The sequence below is a fragment of the Engystomops pustulosus genome, chromosome 10 (genome assembly GCF_040894005.1).
Source record: "Engystomops pustulosus chromosome 10, aEngPut4.maternal, whole genome shotgun sequence".
NCBI classification, from domain to species: Eukaryota; Metazoa; Chordata; class Amphibia; order Anura; family Leptodactylidae; genus Engystomops; species Engystomops pustulosus.
This window is the reverse complement of record NC_092420.1, coordinates 96,196,835-96,223,985: the sequence shown is the minus strand read 5'-3', so window position 1 is coordinate 96,223,985 and position 27,151 is coordinate 96,196,835. Positions and strand designations below refer to the sequence as shown.

Genomic DNA, 27,151 nt, shown 5'->3' with positions numbered 1-27,151 from the left:
ACATACATGCCGGCTATGCGCACAGACATACATACATACATGCCGGCTATGCGCACAGACATACATACATACATACATACATGCCGGCTATGCGCACAGACATACATACATACATACATACATGCCGGCTATGCGCACAGACATACATACATACATACATACATACATGCCGGCTATGCGCACAGACATACATACATACATACATGCCGGCTATGCGCACAGACATACATACATACATACATACATGCCGGCTATGCGCACAGACATACATACATACATACATACATACATACATGCCGGCTATGCGCACAGACATACATACATACATACATACATGCCGGCTATGCGCACAGACATACATACATACATACATACATACATGCCGGCTATGCGCACAGACATACATACATACATACATACATGCCGGCTATGCGCACAGACATACATACATACATACATGCCGGCTATGCGCACAGACATACATACATACATACATACATACATGCCGGCTATGCGCACAGACATACATACATACATACATGCCGGCTATGCGCACAGACATACATACATACATACATACATGCTGGCTATGCGCACAGACATACATACATACATACATACATGCCGGCTATGCGCACAGACATACATACATACATACATACATACATGCCGGCTATGCGCACAGACATACATACATACATACATGCCGGCTATGCGCACAGACATACATACATACATACATGCCGGCTATGCGCACAGACATACATACATACATACATGCCGGCTATGCGCACAGACATACATACATACATACATGCCGGCTATGCGCACAGACATACATACATACATACATGCCGGCTATGCGCACAGACATACATACATACATACATGCCGGCTATGCGCACAGACATACATACATACATGCCGGCTATGCGCACAGACATACATACATACATACATGCCGGCTATGCGCACAGACATACATACATACATACATGCCGGCTATGCGCACAGACATACATACATACATACATGCCGGCTATGCGCACAGACATACATACATACATACATGCCGGCTATGCGCACAGACATACATACATACATGCCGGCTATGCGCACAGACATACATACATACATGCCGGCTATGCGCACAGACATACATACATACATACATACATGCCGGCTATGCGCACAGACATACATACATACATACATACATACATGCCGGCTATGTGCACAGACATACATACATACATGCTGGCTATGCGCACAGACATACATACATACATGCCGGCTATGCGCACAGACATACATACATACATACATGCCGGCTATGCGCACAGACATACATACATACATACATACATGCCGGCTATGCGCACAGACATACATACATACATGACGGCTATGCGCACAGACATACATACATACATACATGACGGCTATGCGCACAGACATACATACATACATACATACATACATGACGGCTATGCGCACAGACATACATACATACATACATACATACATGACGGCTATGCGCACAGACATACATACATACATACATACATACATGACGGCTATGCGCACAGACATACATACATAACGGCTATGCGCACAGACATACATACATACATACATGACGGCTATGCGCACAGACATACATACATACATACATGACGGCTATGCGCACAGACATACATACATACATACATACATGACGGCTATGCGCACAGACATACATACATACATGACGGCTATGCGCACAGACATACATACATACATACATGCCGGCTATGCGCACAGACATACATACATACATACATACATGACGGCTATGCGCACAGACATACATACATACATACATGCCGGCTATGCGCACAGACATACATACATACATACATGCCGGCTATGCGCACAGACATACATACATACATGCCGGCTATGTGCGCAGAGATACATACATACATACATACATACATACATGACGGCTATGCGCACAGACATACATACATACATACATACATGACGGCTATGCGCACAGACATACATACATACATGACGGCTATGCGCACAGACATACATACATACATACATGACGGCTATGCGCACAGACATACATACATACATACATACATACATGACGGCTATGCGCACAGACATACATACATACATACATGACGGCTATGCGCACAGACATAGATACATGACGGCTATGCGCACAGACATACATACATACATACATACATACATGACGGCTATGCGCACAGACATACATACATGACGGCTATGCGCACAGACATAGCCGTCATGTATGTATGTATGTATGTCTGTGCGCATAGCCGTCATGTATGTATGTATGTATGTATGTCTGTGCGCATAGCCGGCATGTATGTATGTATGTATGTATGTCTGTGCGCATAGCCGGCATGTATGTATGTATGTATGTATGTCTGTGCGCATAGCCGGCATGTATGTATGTATGTATGCGCACAGACATACATACATACATACATGCCGGCTATGCGCACAGACATACATACATACATACATACATGACGGCTATGCGCACAGACATACATACATACATGCCGGCTATGTGCGCAGAGATACATACATACATGCCGGCTATGCGCACAGACATACATACATACATGCCGGCTATGCGCACAGACATACATACATACATGCCGGCTATGTGCGCAGAGATACATACATACATGCCGGCTATGCGCACAGACATACATACATACATGACGGCTATGCGCACAGACATACATACATACATGACGGCTATGCGCACAGACATACATACATACATGCCGGCTATGCGCACAGACATATATACATACATGACGGCTATGTGCGCAGAGATACATACATACATACATACATGACGGCTATGCGCACAGACATACATACATACATACATGCCGGCTATGCGCACAGACATACATACATACATACATGACGGCTATGTGCGCAGACATACATACATACATACATGACGGCTATGTGCGCAGACATACATACATACATACATGACGGCTATGTGCGCAGAGATACATACATGACGGCTATGTGCGCAGACATACATACATACATACATACATACATACATGACGGCTATGTGCGCAGAGATACATACATGACGGCTATGCGCACAGACATACATACATACATGCCGGCTATGCGCACAGACATACATACATACATACATGACGGCTATGCGCACAGACATACATACATACATACATACATGACGGCTATGCGCACAGACATACATACATACATACATGACGGCTATGCGCACAGACATACATACATACATGCTGGCTATGCGCACAGACATACATACATACATACATGACGGCTACTTGCGCAGACATGCATACATACATACATACATGACGGCTATGTGCGCAGAGATACATACATACATACATGACGGCTATGTGCGCAGACATACATACATACATACATACATGACGGCTATGTGCGCAGACATACATACATACATACATGACGGCTATGCGCACAGACATACATACATACATACATACATGACGGCTATGTGCGCAGAGATACATACATACATGACGGCTATGTGCGCAGACATACATACATACATACATACATACATACATACATGACGGCTATGCGCACACACAGACGTCCAGCGCGTTTTTAGTGTTACAGAGCTGAGATGTAGTAACACTGGACAGTTGTAGAGCGGCCGGGCTCTTACCTTTAGTACGGTGGCCACCACCTCCTGGGAGGCGTTGCGGACATCCTCTCCATTGACAGACAGTATCTGATCCCCTTGCATTAATCTCCTGTCATAATCAGCGGCGCCTCCTTTGACGATGTCAGAGATGAAGACTCCGCTGCCGTTCCTGGAAGACAAGGGGTTAAACATTCAGAACGTTCCATGGCTGGAGGAGGAGCATCCATCAGCTTCCGGGATTGTTATCCTGGACAATGGGCATTATCACCAGAACTACATAGTTTTTAGTCTCTGATAAAAAATTAGCACCAGAAACATGTGAGAAGGTATTGCATGCAATAAGTACCCGGGCCACAAGGGGGCATCACTGCTGAATGTTTTTGAAGGGTAAACTCAAGTGTCCAATTAGTCGTTACAGAACCATTATGACACCACAAGGATTCTATGATGAATGTATGCAGAAAGCTCCTAAGCTCCCCCTAGTGGTGACCATGTGGAGTCATAATTCAATCCGTTCTTATGGCAATCATTCTGAATATGTAACATATATAGAGATATAACAGATGACTCCATCCTTACCTCTTACCCACAATGCTCAGCCCTAAACCTCGGCCGCTCTTCTTCTGCAGCTCCACGTGGAAGATATCCAGGTTCTCCTCATCCTTGTACTGCGCCTCATCCCTGTATACCACCAGCTGCACTTTCTGAGGGGTCTGTCGCAGAGCTGTAATGGCGTCCTCATGAGAGGCGTTCCTCAGATCTATGCCATTCACCTGTAACAAGCAGCAACAGGGGAGGTAGGAGGGGGGCCTCTGCTGCAGCTCGGGGGGCTCTGATTTCTGAATTCTCTCAAGTATTTGTTACAGCTGAATCCAGTGCAGACAATGCAATTCTCAGCTGCACTATTCTCTATTCCCCAATCTAAATTGTGCGTTACAATGTATCAGTAAAGGTTAAAATCAAGATTGTTTACCAAACAGTGTATTGTCAGGCCTGGATACAGTTGAAGCAAACCCTCAGCTGTGAGTCTTATCAGGGGCCGCACACACATATAGATGAGGATTTTGTGCTTAAGCTTTACACCTCCCGGACCCGTGTCATTTCTCCTGACATTAGTAGGACACGACACGGCTCCCGTCAGTGCAGAACGCAGACGGCTGATGGAAGACCCAGCGGAGACCGCAGCTTACCGGAATAGCCAGCCCGATGGAGAGCCTGGCAGGACCTCTGCTACCAGTCACCTTCACATACTGAGTAATGAGGACCTGCAGCACTGTCCCCATATTGCAACATTGTTTCCAGGGCAAAGTTATTACATTTCTGCTTTCAGACAGATACTGATTTCCGCTAATGAGTCGATGTACACGGGGGCACGGATGATGCAAAGAGACATGAGGTGCGCGTGTCATACCTAATATTGGATGTATGCTGGGACATCTAGGTGGGATAGGAGGCCATACAAGCTGCAGGTGGACTTTGTATCTGGCTGCTGCAGCGTGAGGGTTACCGTCTCTACACCCAGGACTGGATGACAGTGGGGGGACTCATATTCGGACAATGTCAGTATATTTGCACTTGCAATGAGATGGTTTATAGGATCCAATGCAAATTATTGCGGAAAACCTCAGAAGAGCTGCACTATTATTTAATAGCAAGATCATCAGGATGCAGGTATCAGGAATACGGGACCTGATCCTTGCAGCGCCGCCCATACAGAATACACAGCAAGACTATACAGAATCCACATCCTGATCCCTACGGCTCCATGATGATTGGCTGAATCAGTTTGGGTGCTGTTAATTTCTATGCACACATTGGGGTTCATTTACTTACCCGGTCCAGTCGCGATCCAGCAGCGCGTTCTTAGACAAGGATTCGGGTCTTCCGGCGATTCACTAAGGTTGTGCGCCCAATGTCCACCAGGTGCCGCTGCTGCACCGAGGTCCGCCGGAGTTCACCAACCTATCCCCGGTGCATGTGAGTGATAGATTTTGCGACACAATTTGGTTTTTAAATTCTGCAGTTTTTCCGAATCTGTCGGGTTTTCCGACGGCCACAGCCCCCCTGATTTCTGTCGCGTGAAAGCCAGCGTGTTTGGAAAAAGTCGGGAAACCCGATGAAAGTGCGGCCGCGGTGCCCTTAGTAAATGAGCCCCAGTGTGATGCCTGATAAAGGCTCCCGTTTGGGACTGAAACATGGCGACAATTTTAAAATAAAATTATTAGATTTTACTTTGGATGTTTGAGTGAGTCAAAGCAGCGCGGTCCCTACATTTTATCTACATCATTCCGGGATCCTAGCCTAGACGAACATGGTCATTGAGGATCGGCAGCTGGACTCCTAGATTTTGAAAAACCTTCTTATTATTCAATCCAGGTGAAAGTCCTGTATCTTTCTATCTATTTTAAGCTCTGTATATGCGCCATCACACGATGATTGTGCTTTGTTCCCCCCCCCCCCTTGCATTCCTGCTATCCTGCTGTCCCTGGGGTGCTTTGGTTTTTGCCCGAGCGCCTTATCCCAGGTGTTTCTGCTTTCTATGGACATAGACCTGGAGTCTAGGATGCAGCTGGTATATAGAGATGGTGACTTATACACAGGTCTATGGTCCGCTTTGCTGATAGGAGATGTGGTCCCCATACCTCCAGAATCTGATCCCCGGCCCAAAGTCTCCCGTCCCTGGCGGCAGCACCTTCTTCATACACCTCATGTATCACCACTGCCTCCTGCAAAACACAAAAAGTGCAAGAAAATAGTAGAGACGATTGAGACGATGGGTCATAGCGAATACTAAATGCAGCTCTGGATGTGTTTGGAGTTATATGTTCTACATCTACACATGCACTGGACCTGCAGAGGCATTATCAATGGAGATCTGGAGGTGTCTGTGAGACCTGTACAAGTGGATTCCCTGGAATCTCCCACCAGACGGATAATATCCGGGTCCATGGGTTGTGTAGGATCAAAAACCAACTGCATGTATAAAGTAACAATTACCAGCGGAGTATCTTTCCCACCGACGATGCTGAGCCCCAGGCCCGAGTGCCCCTTGGAGATCTCTATGGTCATTTCTTGCCCGGGGATGATCGGACATGTGGCAGGATCAAAATATAATGGAGATGGAACATTTCCTATTGGAGAGAAGAACCACAAGTCTCAGAACAACACGCCCTCAGTATAACAAGCAAAACTTATGATATACACACAGGGGATAGCAGCGATCCCTTGTGCAAGAACAGCAAGTCTCTCGACAATACAGGAGGAAGCGGCCTTAGAGGGGTCACTGGGCCCCTGTATTAGGACAATAACAGCTGGAACTACATAACATTGCGCTCGCGTCTTACGGTGGCTGGAGATTTCTGGTTCTGGTACAATGTACGGAGGAGAAGTTCCGAAGGAGATATCCTGGGGACTGTACGGGATCTTACTGCTACCCGTGGACTGCTTCAGCTGACTGACCAACTACAGGAGGGAAGAAAAGATACAATGTAACCAGGAATCACAGGGTGGAAGAGATCCGCAACACGCAAACAGTAACGAGACTTAGGCTATACTCACACTGCCGTTGCCCGCCCGTACCGTACCGTAGCGGGCAACGGCAGTGTACGGGGAGAGGAGGAGGAGGTGAGCGCAGCTCACCCCCGCCCCTCTCCATAGCAACCTATGGCGCACGGCCCCGTATTACGGGAAAAGATAGGACAGGTCCTATCTTTTTCCCGGGTACGGAACGGTACGGTGCCGCACGTGTGCTGCACCGTACCGCTCCCGTAGGGTGCCGTGCGCCCATAGGAGTGTATGGGGGACGTATATCGGCCGTATATACGTCCCCCATACGTTAGTGTGAATGTAGCCTTAGAGGGAATCTAATTATTCATCTAATCAAAATGTATTCATGTAAATTGGAAGAATACTGCACAATTCCAACACTTATAACATAAAAAGCCAAAATACCATTAACCCCTCGTGGTCACTACCTTGTCCAACGCATTCTGCTCCTCTTCTGGGTCCAATGACTGATCACTGAATCTCACTTTATTGTCCTGAAAAACAAAACTACATGAAACAAAACCAATACAACAACAGAACATCACTCATCTCATACCGTGATAATTGTCTGGACATCTCCCAGGGAAGTCATTATCCCTAGAATCATTCTGCAATACTGCCCCCTATGTACAAGAATATAACTAGTTTAATACTGCCCCCTATGTACAAGAATATAACTAGTTTAATACTGCCCCCTATGTACAAGAATATAACTAGTTTAATACTGCCCCCTATGTACAAGAATATAACTAGTATAATACTGCCCCCTATGTACAAGAATATAACTACTATAATACTGCCCCCTATGTACAAGAATATAACTACTATAATACTGTCCCCTATGTACAAGAATATAACTACTATAATACTGCCCCCTATGTACAGGAATATAACTACTATAATACTGCCCCCTATGTACAGGAATATAACTACTATAATACTGCCCCCTATGTACAGGAATATAACTACTATAATACTGCCCCCTATGTACAGGAATATAACTACTATAATACTACCCCCTATGTACAGGAATATAACTACTATAATACTACCCCCTATGTACAGGAATATAACTACTATAATACTGCCCCCTATGTACAAGAATATAACTACTATAATACTGCCCCCTATGTACAAGAATATAACTACTATAATACTGCCCCCTATGTACAAGAATATAACTACTATAATACTGCCCCCTATGTACAGGAATATAACTACTATAATACTGCCCCCTATGTACAAGAATATAACTACTATAATACTGCCCCCTATGTACAAGAATATAACTACTATAATACTGCCCCCTATGTACAAGAATATAACTACTATAATACTGCCCCCTATGTACAAGAATATAACTACTATAATACTGGCCCCTATGTACAAGAATATAACTACTATAATACTGCCCCCTATGTACAAGAATATAACTACTATAATACTGCCCCCATGTACAAGAATATAACTACTATAATACTGCCCCCTATGTACAAGAATATAACTACTATAATACTGCCCCCTATGTACAAGTATATAACTACTATAATACTGCCCCCTATGTACAAGAATATAACTACTATAATACTGCCCCCTATGTACAAGAATATAACTACTATAATACTGCCCCCTATGTACAAGAATATATCTACTATAATACTGCCCCCTATGTACAAGAATATAACTACTATAATACTGCCCCCTATGTACAGGAATATAACTACTATAATACTGTTCCTATGTACAAGAATATAACTACTATAACACTGCCCCCTATGTACAGGAATATAACTACTATAATACTGCCCCCTATGTACAAGAATATAACTACTATAATACTGCCCCTATGTACAAGAATATAACTACTATAATACTGCCCCCTATGTACAGGAATATAACTACTATAATACTGCCCCCTATGTACAAGAATATATCTACTATAATACTGCCCCCTATGTACAGGAATATAACTACTATAATACTACCCCCTATGTACAAGAATATAACTACTATAATACTGCCCCCTATGTACAGGAATATAACTGCTATAATACAGCCCCCTATGTACATGAATATAACTACTATAATACTGCCCCCTATGTACAAGAATATAACTACTATAATACTGCCCCCTATGTACAGGAATATAACTACTATAATTCTGCCCCCTATGTACAGGAATATAACTACTATAATACTGCCCCCTATGTACAAGAATATAACTACTATAATACTGCCCCCTATGTACAAGAATATAACTACTATAATTCTGCCCCCTATGTACAGGAATGTAATTATAATATAATACACTGAGCTGCCATTGCCTGGTAGTAGAATATATTCTGTGTATCTGTGCAGTGACTCCTCAGTGTTACACATCTCTGGTCTCTGCGGTTATATGTCTCGCACTATATAATGCTGTCATACAGTGCTGAGTGTTCTTATAACAATGATATTCCATTAGTCGGGCAGAGACAAAGATCGGCTTCAATAAGTTACAAATCTCTCCAGGTTGCGGCTCAGGAGACAGTGACAGCTCCCGCTCTTTACTGCTCTCCACTCACTCACCGCCATATAGTGAGAAGCCGGTTACTGTCACTACTGGAGGCTGTAATTACTTCCTTCTGTTATACAAACTCAAAGACTGTTACATTTTAATATTTTTCTGGTCTGGAATATAAATGCATCAGACGCCAACAAGTGACATTACAGGATGAGATGAAAACATGAACATTAAAACATGAAAAGATGATCAACTCTGCACATATCCTTCAGTAAAGGGAACCTGTCAGCAGGTGTGACCATACAGACTGCAGCCAGTGTAATGTATTGTCCCTGCACAGATGTGTAATCCGACCTGTGTGTATGGTGTTAGTAGCAGCAGGACTGTGATATATGGATTTATATTCCACAATTGCACTGGAGGTATGTCTTTACACTGCTGTGCCCTGTGCTCTCTGCAGCCAGTGTTATGTGATGTCCCTGGAGAGATGTGTAATCAGACCTATGTGCATGTTGTTAGTAGCAGCAGGACTGTGAAATATGTGATTATATCTTATCTGAGTGTACTGGTGGCATATCGTCGCACTGCTGTGCTCTGTGCTCTCTGCAGCCAGCATTATGTGATGTCCCTGGAGAGATGTGTAATCAGACCGACGTGCATGTTGTTAGTAGCAGCAGGACTGTGAAATATTGGATTATATCTTATCTGAGTGTACTGGTGGCATATCCTCACACTGCTGTGCTCTGTGCTCTCTGCAGCCAGTGTTATGTGATGTCCCTGGAGAGATGTGTGATCAGACCCACGTGCATGTTGCTAGAAGCAGCAGGACTGAAATATGGATTTATATTCCAGGATTGTAATATCTCCAAGTACACTGGGGGTGGGGTGGGGGGGGGGGGAGTTTTCCTAACACTGCTGAGATCTCTGCAGCCAGTGTTGGTAGGTTGTTGGTAGCAGCAGGACTGTGATTTATATTTCAGTATTAAAGTTTCCCCTCACACTCCTGTAATCTTTGCTCTCTGCAGCCAGCGTTACGTATTGTCCTTGAAGAGATGTGTAGTAGCAGCAGGACTGTGAGATATAGGTTTATATTCCAGGATTGTATCTTCTGCAATAGTACTGGGGGTATCCTCACATGTAACACTGCTGTGCTCTGTGCTCTGTATTGGTGTCCGGTTACATTCTGCTGTAGTCAGAAGGGAGGGGCAGTAGAGAACTTTTAGCACGGTCTCGTTTTGTCCCTAATTACAAGTCCATCAACCTTGTTGTAGAACATTTTTGTAGCTAAAAGCAGAGAGTAATCATTTTATATAAATATTTATTTTTTTCCATTTTTACTTTGATGAATATGTAACATTGTAACATTTTATGATTTATGGCAGGGAATAATGAGGACACATTATCTGTTTCGGCAGCCGCACTGTATGAGCCTCAAGGCTGCGGAATATTCTAAACTGAAGGTCAATCAATCAAATTCCTGCCACTCCCGGATACATGAGGATGAGTACGTGTATAGATTTCACAATATTTACGGTGACCCCGCTATGGAGGCCGACCCACCCGACTGCTTGGTCACCCAAGACGCCCCAATCACATTCCAGATTCTGGGAGGAGCCTTCATCAAGGTGGGATTTCAGTCACTACCCAAATCCTGCCACTGGGGGGCACTGCAGAGCCACACCAGCTCCACCCCTTCTGCAATGTAGGTGGTGGAGGGGAGAGGGAGGAGAGGAAATTTGGTTCTTAAATGTAACACTCGACTTACCATCTGTTTAATCTCGGGGTCTGCAAAAGTTTTCATAAATTCATTCAGGCTGGCGTCTTCCGTCATACTGGACACGGTGACGCCAGGCGGCTCCTGGGAGAGACGGAGTCTAAGTGTTAGTCTGTGACTAAAGGACAGAACTTGTGGGGTTAAAAAAAAAAAAATTACGTGACAATATGGCGGACACACACATCTCTCAATATGGATTTTGCAGCAGAAGGGGAGCACTTTACTGCAACAATAAGGATTAATAGACAAAGTATCAAGTATTCGGAGACGGAATGTGGAGCTTCCGGGTTCCGATGTAAAATCTGTTACCATCTGTGGTGCCTTCTAGATAGTAAAGGGGTCTTTGAGGTCACTCAGGAACAATGAAGGACCCCGTCCTATAAGAATGACATCCTCCTTATTTACTGAAGATAATACCAAACTTAAAAGGATATTCTAGAATTTTCATCATCTATCCTTAGAATAGTTTATCCACATCAGATCATCAAGGGTCCAACACTTTATTCCTGCACGGCTATACAGGCAATTCCATCATATTTATCGGTCATGTGATCTGTATGCTGATAGGTCCAATTTAAATAAATTGGGCTGAGCTGCAATACCAAGCACGGCCACTACACAATTTATGGCGCTGTGCTTTGTAAACTGCGAAGTAGCTGCAACTTGACCAAAATCGCTCCAAAAAGCCGATTGTTGGGGTGCCCGGTGTTAAACATTCAAAATATCTATTAATAATCACCCGTCCTATTCCTGCAGTTAGCTCCCCCTAGTGGCAGGCTGTGATACTGGAAATAAAATTGTTGTACTGCTGCCCCCTACTCACCATTATCCCCTATGGAGGGGAACCCACTCTATTACAACGTGAGGGGGGACTTCTAAATATCAGTACATTATCTGCTGTGATTTCAACAGTAAATGGTTTATCCTCCCACATTATCGGATCTATGCTATACAATATAGATGGTACCAGGGGTGAGCCGACCCACCTCTCACCAATGTACAGAGCTTAACAACAAATGTATAGCTAATGAGTGGGTAAGTACACCTGGGGGGGGGGGGGGGGGGGATCTACATAATGATAGGTACTATGGACAGAACACTAGTATCTGATACCAATGTAACCGGCTGCAGAAACGAGTGTAAGTGCTACAAACACTTTTATTCAATGGAATTATTGGATGAATCAGGTGGCTCAGGATGAACACAGAGGAGATGATGCAGTTCAGGGCATGTGCAACATACATTCTATAGGAAAATATCTCAGAGTATAATGATATAAACTAGAGGAGGGGGGGGGGGAGTCACTCCACAGCATCAAGGTGTTACATTTGGTATTTAATGATGCTGTCACACAGTCTGCCAAATTCTCAACGATCCCCTGTAAGAGTAGGTGCACTCACCTGATGAGAGTAGTGGGTCCCAGCTGGTAAGGGCTGGGGGCTGATCGCCATCTCCTGAGCCGCATCTTTATTCCTGTAGATATGAGGAGGAGAAGATGAAATAGTAGTTATATTCCTGTACATAGGGGGCAGTATTATAGTAGTTATATTCCTGTACATAGGGGGCAGTATTATAGTAGTTATATTCTTGTACATAGGGGGCAGTATTATAGTAGTTATATTCTTGTACATAGGGGGCAGTATTATAGTAGTTATATTCCTGTACATAGGAGGTAGTATTATAGTAGTTATATTCTTGTACATAGGGGGCAGTATTATAGTAGTTATATTCCTGTACATAGGGGGCAGTATTATAGAAGTTATATTCCTGTACATAGGGGGCAGTATTATAGTAGTTATATTCTTGTACATAGGGGGCAGTATTCTAGTAGTTATATTCTTGTACATAGGGGCAGTATTCTAGTAGTTATATTCTTGTACATAGGGGCAGTATTATAGTAGTTATATTCTTGTACATAGGGGCAGTATTATAGTAGTTATATTCTTGTACATAGGGGCAGTATTATAGTAGTTATATTCTTGTACATAGGGGCAGTATTATAGTAGTTATATTCTTGTACATAGGGGGCAGTATTATAGTAGTTATATTCCTGTACATAGGGGGCAGTATTATAGTAGTTATATACTTGTACATAGGGGGCAGTATTATAGTAGTTATTTTCTTGTACATAGGGGCAGTATTATAGTAGTTATATTCTTGTACATAGGGGCAGTATTATAGTAGTTATATTCTTGTACATAGGGGGCAGTATTATAGTAGTTATATTCCTGTACATAGGGGGCAGTATTATAGTAGTTATATACTTGTACATAGGGGGCAGTATTATAGTAGTTATTTTCTTGTACATAGGGGGCAGTATTATAGTAGTTATATTCCTGTACATAGGGGGCAGTATTATAGTAGTTATATTCTTGTACATAGGGGCAGTATTATAGTAGTTATATTCTTGTACATAGGGGGCAGTATTATAGTAGTTATATTCCTGTACATAGGGGGCAGTATTATAGTAGTTATATTATTGTACATAGGAGGCAGTATTATAGTAGTTATATTATTGTACATAGGAGGCAGTATTATAGTAGTTATATTCTTGTACATAGGGGGCAGTATTATAGTAGTTATATTCTTGTACATAGGGGGCAGTATTATAGTAGTTATATTCTTGTACATAGGGGGCAGTATTATAGTAGTTATATTCTTGTACATAGGGGGCAGTATTATAGTAGTTATATTCCTGTACATAGGGGGCAGTATTATAGTAGTTATATTCTTGTACATAGGGGGCAGTATTATAGTAGTTATATTCTTGTACATAGGGGGCAGTATTATAGTAGTTATATTCTTGTACATAGGGGGCAGTATTATAGTAGTTATATTCTTGTACATAGGGGGCAGTATTATAGTAGTTATATTCCTGTACATAGGGGGCAGTATTATAGTAGTTATATTCTTGTACATAGGGGGCAGTATTATAGTAGTTATATTCTTGTACATAGGGGGCAGTATTATAGTAGTTATATTATTGTACATAGGGGGCAGTATTATAGTAGTTATATACTTGTACATAGGGGGCAGTATTATAGTAGTTATATTCCTGTACATAGGGGGCAGTATTATAGTAGTTATATTCTTGTACATAGGGGGCAGTATTATAGTAGTTATATTATTGTACATAGGAGGCAGTATTATAGTAGTTATATTCTTGTACATAGGGGGCAGTATTATAGTAGTTATATTCTTGTACATAGGGGCAGTATTATAGTAGTTATATTCTTGTACATAGGGGGCAGTATTATAGTAGTTATATTCCTGTACATAGGGGGCAGTATTATAGTAGTTATATTCCTGTACATAGGGGGCAGTATTATAGTAGTTATATTCTTGTACATAGGGGCAGTATTATAGTAGTTATATTCTTGTACAGAGGGGGCAGTATTATAGTAGTTATATTCCTGTACATAGGAGGCAGTATTATAGTAGTTATATTCTTGTACATAGGGGGCAGTATTATAGTAGTTATATTCTTGTACATAGGAGGCAGTATTATAGTAGTTATATTCTTGTACATAGGGGGCAGTATTATAGTAGTTATATTCTTGTACATAGGGGGCAGTATTATAGTAGTTATATTCTTGTAGATAGGGGGCAGTATTATAGTAGTTATATTCCTGTACATAGGGGGCAGTATTATAGTAGTTATATACTTGTACATAGGGGGCAGTATTATAGTAGTTATATTCTTGTACATAGGGGGCAGTATTATAGTAGTTATATACTTGTACATAGGGGGCAGTATTATAGTAGTTATATACTTGTACATAGGGGGCAGTATTATAGTAGTTATATTCTTGTACATAGGGGGCAGTATTATAGTAGTTATATTCTTGTACATAGGGGGCAGTATTATAGTAGTTATATTCTTGTACATAGGGGGCAGTATTATAGTAGTTATATTATTGTACATAGGAGGCAGTATTATAGTAGTTATATTATTGTACATAGGAGGCAGTATTATAGTAGTTATATTCTTGTACATAGGGGGCAGTATTATAGTAGTTATATTCTTGTACATAGGGGGCAGTATTATAGTAGTTATATACTTGTACATAGGGGGCAGTATTATAGTAGTTATATTCTTGTAGATAGGGGGCAGTATTATAGTAGTTATATTCCTGTACATAGGGGGCAGTATTATAGTAGTTATATTCTTGTACATAGGGGGCAGTATTATAGTAGTTATATTATTGTACATAGGGGGCAGTATTATAGTAGTTATATACTTGTACATAGGGGGCAGTATTATAGTAGTTATATTCTTGTACATAGGGGGCAGTATTATAGTAGTTATATTCTTGTACATAGGGGGCAGTATTATAGTAGTTATATTATTGTACATAGGAGGCAGTATTATAGTAGTTATATTCTTGTACATAGGGGGCAGTATTATAGTAGTTATATTCTTGTACATAGGGGGCAGTATTATAGTAGTTATATTCTTGTACATAGGGGGCAGTATTATAGTAGTTATATTCTTGTACATAGGGGGCAGTATTATAGTAGTTATATTCTTGTACATAGGGGGCAGTATTATAGTAGTTATATTCTTGTACATAGGAGGCAGTATTATAGTAGTTATATTCCTGTACATAGGGGGCAGTATTATAGTAGTTATATTCCTGTACATAGGGGGCAGTATTATAGTAGTTATATTCTTGTACATAGGGGGCAGTATTATAGTAGTTATATTCTTGTACATAGGGGGCAGTATTATAGTAGTTATATTCCTGTACATAGGGGGCAGTATTATAGTAGTTATATTCTTGTACATAGGGGGCAGTATTATAGTAGTTATAGTCTTGTACATAGGGGGCAGTATTATAGTAGTTATATTTTTGAACATAACAATGTATTTTCCAAATTTAGCCATTTAAACATTCCTGAAATTATGATGATTAGAAGGTTATTCATCCTCTTCATACAAATCCCTCTGCAGCTATGGGTAACAAGGCTTATAAGTACAATAGAGATGAGACAATGAGTACAATTATCTGTAGTAATGACAGGCTGTATCCATAGATATAACAATTGTTAGAGCAGACACTCATAATGAGACTTATAAGAAGTAGAGGCAGATCTCACTGTACATCTGTGCACTAGAGTAGCGCTGTAGTAAACTGATACATTGTAGAAAAACAAACAAGATAAAACTGCAGATTCTAAACTACGTAGTCCTGACCTGCATGGGGTGTGACGTCTCCACATGCCGTCCCTGATTAGGGGCTTTGAGCAAAACAAGGAGAATGATGCCTCAATGAATAAAGAGAGCAGATAATGGGGCTTATTTACCAAGGGTCGCACTTTTCGGGATTTGAGCAGCTTTGACAGGTATTTAACAGGGGTTTTCGTTGCGATTGTGTCGCACGGGATCGGATTGTGGTGCAGCTGCGCTGCTTCCATGCAGCAGAAATCGGGGGGAGGGGGGGCGTGCCGTCAGACGATCCGACTGATTCGGACTGAGCGCAGGTTTTAAGATTCAAATTGTGTCGCAAGATAATGCATTTACATGCACCAGGAAGAAGAAGGTGAACTCCGGCGGCACAGTGCATTATCGTCTGATAATGCACTCCGAGGATCTCCGAGGGACTGGTTAAGTAAATGTGCCCCAATACGTCCACAGCTTAGTGCAGGGGAGATGTGAAGGGACTGGATGTGCAGCTACTACTCTATATCACTATTGTGAGACATCACTGTGCGTATTATCCCCTGTACTGTGACATCACTGTGCGTATTATCCCCTGTACTGTGACATCACTGTGCGTATTATCCCCTGTACTGTGACATCACTGTGCGTATTATCCCTTGTACTGTGACATCACTGTGCGTATTATCCCCTGTACTGTGACATCTCTGTGCGTATTATCCCCTGTACTGTGACATCACTGTGCGTATTATCCCCTGTACTGTGACATCACTGTGCGTATTATCCCCTGTACTGTGACATCACTGTGCGTATTATCCCCTGTACTGTGACATCACTGTGCGTATTATCCCTGTACTGTGACATCACTGTGCGTATTATCCCTGTACTGTGACATCACTGTGCGTATTATCCCTGTACTGTGACATCACTGTGTGTATTATCCCCTGTACTGTGACATCACTGTGTGTATTATCCCCTGTACTGTGACATCACTGTGTGTATTATCCCTGTACTATGACATCACTGTGTGTATTATCCCTGTACTGTGACATCACTGTGTGTATTATCCCCTGTACTGTGACATCACTGTGTGTATTATCCCTGTACTGTGACATCACTGTGTGTATTATCCCTGTACTGTGACATCACTGTGTGTATTATCTCTGTACTGTGACATCACTGTGTGTATTATCATGTACTGTGACATCACTGTGTGTATTATCCCTGTACTGTGACATCACTGTGTGTATTATCTCTGTACTGTGACATCACTGTGTGTGTTATCCCTGTACTGTGACATCGCTGTGTGTATTATCCCTGTACTGTGCCATCGCTGTGTGTATTATCCCTGTACTGTGACATCACTGTGTGTATTATCTCTGTACTGTGACATCACTGTGTGTATTATCCCTGTACTGTGACATCGCTGTGTGTATTATCCCTGTACTGTGACATCGCTGTGTGTATTATCCCTGTACTGTGACATCACTGTGTGTATTATCCCTGTACTGTGACATCACTGTGTGTATTATTCCTGTACTGTGACATCACTGTGTGTTTTATCCCTGTACTGTGACATCACTGTGTGTATTATCCCTGTACTGTGACATCACTGTGTGTATTATCCCTGTACTGTGACATCACTGTGTGTATTACCTCTGTACTGTGACATCACTGTGTGTATTATCCCTGTACTGTGACATCACTGTGTGTATTACCCCTGTACTGTGACATCACTGTGTGTATTACCCCTGTACTGTGACATCACTGTGTGTTATCTCTGTACTGTGACATCACTGTGTGTATTACCTCTGTACTGTGACATCACTGTGTGTATTACCTCTGTACTGTGACATCACTGTGTGTATTATCCCTGTACTGTGACATCACTGTGTGTATTATCCCTGTACTGTGACATCACTGTGTGTATTATCCCTGTACTGTGACATCACTGTGTGTATTATTATCACTGAATCTTCTACATCCCCCACTTGAGTGTAAGGAAATGAGTATGTATGTATCGGTGAGTAGCCGGTGGGATTTATAAATATATATGTGGGGGCTGTGGTGCGCTGCAGGTGTCGTTGTAACTTCCATTAATTCCAGGCGTCACCCCTGCCCATCGCTCTGCAGTAGATAAAGGTGGGAGGATTTCATTACACCCAACCCCTGAGATGGAGGCGAGTGAGGAAATTAAAATCCAACTTTATGAGACGTGGAGGAGAGAAGACGAGAAGAACATGAAGATCAAACAACTTCCGGCTCCGATCGCGTTCAAGTAACTGCAAATTCCACTGCCAAAAAGTGACTTATTTTCTTACAGGTTTGTAAACATTAGACCCCAGACCAGGTCCCTGTATTAATGTCAGACCCCAGACCAGACCCCTATATTAATATCAGACCCCCAGACCTGGCCCCTGTATTAATATCAGACCCCCAGACCTGACCGCTGTATTAATATCAGACCCCAGACCTGGCCCCTGTATTAATATCAGACCCCAGACCAGACCCCTGTATTAATATCAGACCCCAGACCAGACCCCAACATTAATATCAGACCTCAGGCCAGACCCCTGTATTAATATCAGACCCCCAGACCAGACCCTTATAATAATATCAGACCCCAGACCAGGCCCCTGTATTAATATCAGACCCCAGACCAGACCCCTACATTAATATCAGACCCCCAGACCTGGCCCCTGTATTAATATCAGACCCCCAGACCTGACCCCCTGTATTAATATCAGACCCCAGACCAGACCCCTATATTAATATCAGACCCCCAGACCAGACCCCTGTATTAATATCAGACCCCTAGACCTGACCCCTGTATTAATATCAGACCCCCAGACCTGGCCCCTGTATTAATATCAGACCCCCAGACCAGGCCCCTGTATTAATATCAGACCCCAGACCAGACCCCTACATTAATATCAGACCCCCAGACCTGACCCCCTGTATTAATATCAGACCCCAGACCAGACCCCTATATTAATATCAGACCCCCAGACCTGACCCCCTGTATTAATATCAGACCCCCAGACCTGGCCCCTGTATTAATATCAGACCCCCAGACCTGACCGCTGTATTAATATCAGACCCCAGACCTGGCCCCTGTATTAATATCAGACCCCAGACCAGACCCCTGTATTAATATCAGACCCCAGACCAGACCCCAACATTAATATCAGACCTCAGGCCAGACCCCTGTATTAATATCAGACCCCCAGACCAGACCCTTATAATAATATCAGACCCCAGACCAGACCCCTATATTAATATCAGACCCCAGACCAGACCCCTACATTAATATCAGACCCCAGACCAGACCCCTGTATTAATATCAGACCCCCAGACCAGACCCTTATAATAATATCAGACCCCAGACCAGACCCCTATATTAATATCAGACCCCAGACCAGGCCCCTGTATTAATATCAGACCTCAGGCCAGACCCCTATATTAATATCAGACCCCAGACCAGGCCCCTGTATTAATATCAGACCCCAGACCAGACCCCTATATTAATATCAGACCCCCAGACCAGACCCCTGTATTTAAATCAGACCCCAGACCAGACCCCTATATTAATATCAGACCCCCAGACCAGGCCCCTCTATTAATATCAGCCCCCCAGACCAGAGCACCCAGGACGAGAGGCGCCATCCTCATCATCTTTATAAAACTCCGCACCCAGTAGTAAAACTCCTACTATATAATAATAGGGATCATAATGTGACCACCATGAATAGACAGAATTAAAGGGGTTCTTTAGGGTCATAAACCTCAATAGTGGATTCTATACAATGTTACTCCATTACAATGAAAGGCGAGTATTGTGAATGGACACAGTGTAATACTTCATTTACCCTGTGGGGGAGCTATAGGGAGATGTAACATCTACTGCCAGCTGATCACTGGCTCCATCACATCTAAACCGGACGGAGTTTGTATCAGACAAATTTCATGTTTGATGACCACAGAGACACAATGGTTAAAAGTGGAGTTCCCCTTTAACAGCAATTACAACTTCCAATACAATTAGTTGTGAGGCTGCAGGAAGTGCAGATAATGTTCTGACCCGAGGACAAGGACGCGCCAGACGCCAACTTGCTCGCGCTCCGACCATTTTAATCATTTCGGCAGAGACAATTACAAGGAGGACGGGAGGAGATTCTCCATAAACTCCAAAATCCACTGATCTAAGCAGAATACTAATGTCCCCGGATAGAAGAGACCAAGGACAGCCTGTGGCACATGAGCAGGTATCTCCAACTACAGTTTTAAAACAAAAAAGTTTTAAAGGGGTTGTCCATAATTATTCAAGCTATTTAAGAATTCTGGGAAATTAGATGATCATCATACGGAGGATTTTCCTCTTAGTCGGAGTGGAGAGCAGGACACAACACGTCTCCAGCTCGGGAGGATCCGTCCCAACCCTGCGACAACCCAATGATGTGAAAAGACAGAGTGTAATACTTCATTTCTCCTGTAGGGGCGCTGCTGGAAAATGTAAAAGTTAACTTGTACATTTTCTCCATAGATTACAACTGATGGAGGAGGTCTCAGTGGAGACCCCCTTTAATCACCCTGGATCGGTCAGCGTCAGAGGAGGTCGTGCTCCCGGACATCTTGTACAGTAACTTTTATAGTCACCCCCTCTCGCCCCTACTTCTCCTGTTATCCTCTTTCCATGGTGTTACAAAGGCAACGCGTCTCAGATATGCAAATCTTCTGCTGACTAAGGCGCTTTACTTAAATGCTAAATTAGATCCTTTGATCTCTCGCAGCGAGACGTCTTCCTATAAAGTCACGAGACGGATGAAGTTCTCACAGATCCAGAAAATTCATTAGAGTTTGAAGCAAGAACTTTAATTTCTTCCCACTGACAATAGATGTTGCTGTTAATAGAATTAAAGTTTTAAAGCGGCAAAGCTTTGAGGAGGGGGAATCGGGTGACAAAGAGAGAGAGCGCTCCACCGGACGCCGCCCGGCTCTGGGGCCCTTCTCCACCGGACGCCGCCCGGCTCTGGGGCCCTTCTCCACCGGACGCCGCCCGGCTCTGGGGCCCTTCTCCACCGGACGCCGCCCGGCTCTGGGGCCCTTCTCCACCGGACGCCGCCCGGCTCTGGGGCCCTTCTCCACCGGACGCCGCCCGGCTCTGGGGCCCTTCTCCACCGGACGCCGCCCGGCTCTGGGGCCCTTCTCCACCGGACGCCGCCCGGCTCTGGGGCCCTTCTCCACCGGACGCCGCCCGGCTCTGGGGCCCTTCTCCACCGGACGCCGCCCGGCTCTGGGGCCCTTCTCCACCGGACGCCGCCCGGCTCTGGGGCCCTTCTCCACCGGACGCCGCCCGGCTCTGGGGCCATGCTCCACTGGACGCCGCCCTGCGTATTATACTGTGCACTAGGAGGAGCCATGATCAGCAGAACCGCACTAGGGTGACATCTTCTTTCTGATGTGATTTTATGATAAACAATTCTATTTCTACACTTTTGAATACAGATTTTTATACACAGCTTAGAGGCTGAGCGATTTTCATTTCCATTGTTCTATTTTTAAGCTGAAGGACAGAAGAGAAAAGCGAGCCGAGAGCGTTATGTACAAAACGTACAAATCTATCAGAACGAGTCCGGTAATTACACCAGACCATTCATTACTCAGCACCCACTGGACGCCTGGAACCAGGACACAGAACCACTGGATCCGCCCAGGACCGGGGGAACAGAAACACTAGACACGACTGGGACATAGAACCCATGGACACCATGGACACTGGGGCATTACACCAATCGACGCCCGGCCCTGGGGCATAGAACCAATCGACGCCCGGCCCTGGGGCATAGAACCAATCGACGCCCGGCCCTGGGGCATAGAACCAATCGACGCCCGGCCCTGGGGCATAGAACCAATCGACGCCCGGCCCTGGGGCATAGAACCAATCGACGCCCGGCCCTGGGGCATAGAACCAATCGACGCCCGGCCCTGGGGCATAGAACCAATCGACGCCCGGCCCTGGGGCATAGAACCAATCGACGCCCGGCCCTGGGGCATAGAACCAATCGACGCCCGGCCCTGGGGCATTACACCAATCGACGCCCGGCCCTGGGGCATTACACCAATCGACGCCCGGCCCTGGGGCATTACACCAATCGACGCCCGGCCCTGGGGCATTACACCAATCGACGCCCGGCCCTGGGGCATTACACCAATCGACGCCCGGCACTGGGGTATTGCACCACTGGACGCTCAGCACTGGGGCATTACATCCCTGGATGCCCAGCCCTGGGGCATTGCACCAATGGACGCTCAGTACTGGGGCATTGCACCAATGGACGCTCAGTACTGGGGCATTGCACCAATGGACGCCCGGAACTGGGGCATTACAGCCCTGGACGCCCGGAACTGGGGCATCATACCAATAGATTCATATAGACCAATATACTGTATGTCTATATATGGCGCCTACACATCAGCATCTACCTAATATACAGATTTCGGTTTCTTCCAGAATAATAACTTACCGTATTAGCACCAGCTTCACCTTGGAGGGCGCAGACTTGATAATCGCCGACGCATTTTGGTGACTTTTTCCGAACAGAATCTGATTATTCAGCTGGAAGGAAAATAAACAGAATTATAGAGGGTCCGCAGGGTGAGACGTTACATCTATACACCATCTACAGCAGAGGCAGCAGAGCCGCGCTCCCCCAGGGGGCGACTGTGAGCCGGCACATTCCACTTTGTACTTTTAATTTAACAAGATTATAGGAGCCGTGCTTTTCCTTCTGCTGTCAGTAACCAAACAGAAGGTGTGAAAAATGGGACATAACAGCGCATTTAAAGCTAAATTCCTACCAAGAAACACATAATATGAGCCATAAAAAACTGGGGTCCTGTTACGTGACCCTGAAGAATTATAGAAGCGATGGAGCCATCCAGTCACTGCTGCAGACCTTTGTGTATGCGGTTAGTAGCAGCAGGACTTTGATATATGGATTTATATTCCAGGATTGTAGCTTCTCCAAGTGCACTGGGGGTGACCTCACACTGCTTTGGTCTGTGCTCTATGTAGCCAGTGTTTGGTATCATCTCTGGAGGGTTGTGTAATCAGACCTTCGTATAGGTTGTTAGTAGCAGCAGGACTGTCACCTATGCATTTTTGTGTCCATTTATGCCCAAAGCACACAGCTTTGCTCTGTGCATTGTGCAGCTCTGCTGCCTCTCCATCTACAACAAATTATTAAACCGGAAGCCTACTTTTACTCAGAGTGTCAGAAAGAGCTCTCAATTTAATGCAGATAGCTAAGAGCACAGCAGTGTGAGGATACACCTCCCATCCTGCTGTTACTAATAACACACACAAACTTATGATTACATCTCATCACAGTCCTGCTGCTACTAACATTATACACAAAGGTCTGATTACACATCTCTCCAGGGACAGTACATAACACTGTATAAAGCATTCTCTGACAATGATTCCAAGACCTCTGGTGGTTGTCAGTGAATGGATATTAACATGTTTACCTGCAGCCACCACAACCGGATCACAGCATTAGCCAGCTCACAATTCTATAGTATTAATACTAGAATACATCAGCACAGATACAATGTATCCATCTCTACACCAAGCACTGAAGAGACTGTAACAAACCCTCAGTGTGAGAAGTTCAAGGACCCGCTACTTGTAACTTATGGATGTTCTTTAATCACTGACAGCCAGCAGAGATCTTGGAATCAGAGCAGGGTAGAGAGATACAAATGTGTATATAATACTATATAGATTGGACACGTTTGTTCTATACTTGTATCTTTCTCCCATATGATTTCTCCTCCTGCAGCCGCGTCTCCTGGGATCTGCCTCTTACATCTCTGGATGATGGACAGGAGGCTGCGCATGAGCTGCGCACGTGGAGGGGTGACCTTTCCTTTCCAGCAGTTATTCAGACCCCGGGAGGAGAGATTAGGCGGGTGACAAGCAATAAAGCACAGGGTAATGGTGACACGTCACTCTCTATGAGCGTTACAGAGGATTACAGGCCCGGTACCCGCACAATGGCAGCGCCACGCAGATCCATCTCCCTCTAATGGGCTGAGGAAAGTAGTTACCAGTGTTACCATCAGATAGCACCACCATCCATACAGTGCTCAGATAATACCGCCATACAGCGCTCAGATAGCACCACCATCCATACAGTGCTCAGATAATACCGCCATCCATACAGCGCTCAGATAATACCGCCATCCATGCAGTGCTCAGATAATACCGCCATCCATGCAGTGCTCAGATAATACCGCCATCCATGCAGTGCTCAGATAATACCGCCATCCATACGGCGCTCAGATAATACCGCCATCCATACAGCGCTCAGATAATACCGCCATACAGCGCTCAGATAATACCGCCATACAGCGCTCAGATAATACCGCCATGCAGCGCTCAGATAATACCGCCATACAGCGCTCAGATAATACCGCCATACAGCGCTCAGATAATACCGCCATACAGCGCTCAGATAATACCGCCATACAGCACTCAGATAATACCTCCATCCATACAGTGCTCAGATAATACTGCCATACAGTGCTCAGATAATACCTCCATCCATACAGTGCTCAGATAATACTGCCATACAGTGCTCAGATAATACCTCCATCCATACAGTGCTCAGATAATACCTCCATCCATACAGTGCTCAGATAATACCTCCATCCATACAGTGCTCAGATAATACCTCCATCCATACAGTGCTCAGATAATACCTCCATCCATGCAGTGCTCAGATAATACTGCCATACAGCGCTCAGATAATACCTCCATCCATACAGCGCTCAGATAATACCTCCATCCATACAGTGCTCAGATAATACCTCCATCCATACAGTGCTCAGATAATACCTCCATCCATACAGTGCTCAGATAATACTGCCATACAGCGCTCAGATAATACCTCCATCCATACAGTGCTCAGATAATACCTCCATCCATACAGCGCTCAAGTAATACCGCCATACAGTGCTCATAAAATACCACCATACAGCGATTAGATAATACCACCATACAGCAATCAGATAACACCTGCTCCATCTGCACAAATCTTCCGTACTATTGTTTCATTAAATGGTTCTACACAAATATACTGTAAGAATTTACTATAAGATCTGTACAAATGTTCTTTATCTGCTCTCCAAGAACTTTCTATCCAATAGGAAGATGTGATACAAAGCTTCTGTATGAATGATGTCCGGGGTTTGCGCACATGTATCAGTGCTCATCCGTCTTGTATCCTGATGGTAAAACTGCACGGATGTGGATTTAAGGATAAAATACCGTAATGATGGCAAGAAATATATGAGACTGGAGAATGTTCTGTATAAATGAAGTTTACAAAAGGTTATCCAGGAATGTTCCATCGCAACGTTCTATAGGAATGCGCCAGTGCAGCAGGCATGAACATAAAGGATTTATCTCTTCCCGCAGGACTATTATAGGCTTATAATGTGCAATCTGTATCTGCTTAGAATACAGAGAATTGCTACAATTATGGTAAATCCTCCCGCCAGGATGTATCCGAATGTATCACACAGCAAGAACCTATAAACCACAGCAATTTACTGCATCGTTTATAGGGGAGTCGTCTCCGAAATGTATTTTAAAGAGAAAATCACCAAGGTGGGAGATGGAAGATGTAATGATTACACGGTTCCTGGATAACAGCGTCGCTCTCAGGAATCGCAAAAAGTTTTTTTAATGAAATGCTGAGACGCCTGGGTAACGTATGACTGAACGCAGAACAAACGGACAGATAACAGGGGCATCGAATGGTAGAGCGCACATTGCGGGGAGATGACCGGTCACCAGGGGGCGGCAGAGCTGCAGAGGGGAATAGAACTCGGTCCTGCTCTGCATAGGAGGGACAACACTACTCAGGGGCGGGGCTATGTAAAATAGGAGGAGCGGTGATCATAAGTGGATACCAGATTAATGCAAATACAAAGAAGACTGGAATATCATGAAACTGTAGTATCTAAGAGAGCAAGTGTAACAGGTTCTGCCGAAATTGTGTATCTAAGCAAATGCTGAGCTGTTGTATCTAAGCTTGTATATCACCATGAGAACGACCAATAATTTACAAAAATATTTACCTCCAACAACTCATCCCCAACCTGTATCCTCCCGTCCCTCCCGGCCGGTCCATCCGGATGAATGGCCACAATGAAGATGCTCATCCGGGAGCGATCCTTATTCCCGGCCAGGCTGAGCCCCAGACCATTCTTCTCCTTCTCCAGCTCAACGATGAGGAGGTCCCCGGAGAGGTCGGCGTACCTCTGCCGAATTTTCTCTATGGGAAAGAAAAGAGGAGGAAGAAGACTGACTATAAGGAATAATGGCTTCCACTTCTAGAGCCCCCAAAAAGAATGATCCAACAGCAAAGATTA

The 27,151-nt window shown here is 44.1% G+C and overlaps 1 protein-coding gene across 4 annotated transcripts in view; it reads right to left on the bottom strand.

Moving 5' to 3' along the window:
- The window catches only part of PATJ (PATJ crumbs cell polarity complex component), a 148,483-nt gene that overhangs the window by 19,603 nt on the left and 101,729 nt on the right, over positions 1–27,151 (bottom strand). For all 4 annotated transcript variants that reach the window (XM_072126932.1, XM_072126935.1, XM_072126933.1 and 1 more), the window contains 10 exons: positions 26,858–27,054; positions 23,233–23,324; positions 12,948–13,020; positions 11,539–11,631; positions 7,699–7,764; positions 7,069–7,186; positions 6,722–6,855; positions 6,367–6,450; positions 4,304–4,497; positions 3,746–3,893 (listed from right to left, as the gene is read on the bottom strand). In XM_072126932.1, the coding sequence (XP_071983033.1) occupies positions 3,746–3,893; positions 4,304–4,497; positions 6,367–6,450; positions 6,722–6,855; positions 7,069–7,186; positions 7,699–7,764; positions 11,539–11,631; positions 12,948–13,020; positions 23,233–23,324; positions 26,858–27,054 (1,199 nt within the window). The remainder of the gene's footprint in view (positions 1–3,745; positions 3,894–4,303; positions 4,498–6,366; positions 6,451–6,721; positions 6,856–7,068; positions 7,187–7,698; positions 7,765–11,538; positions 11,632–12,947; positions 13,021–23,232; positions 23,325–26,857; positions 27,055–27,151) is intronic.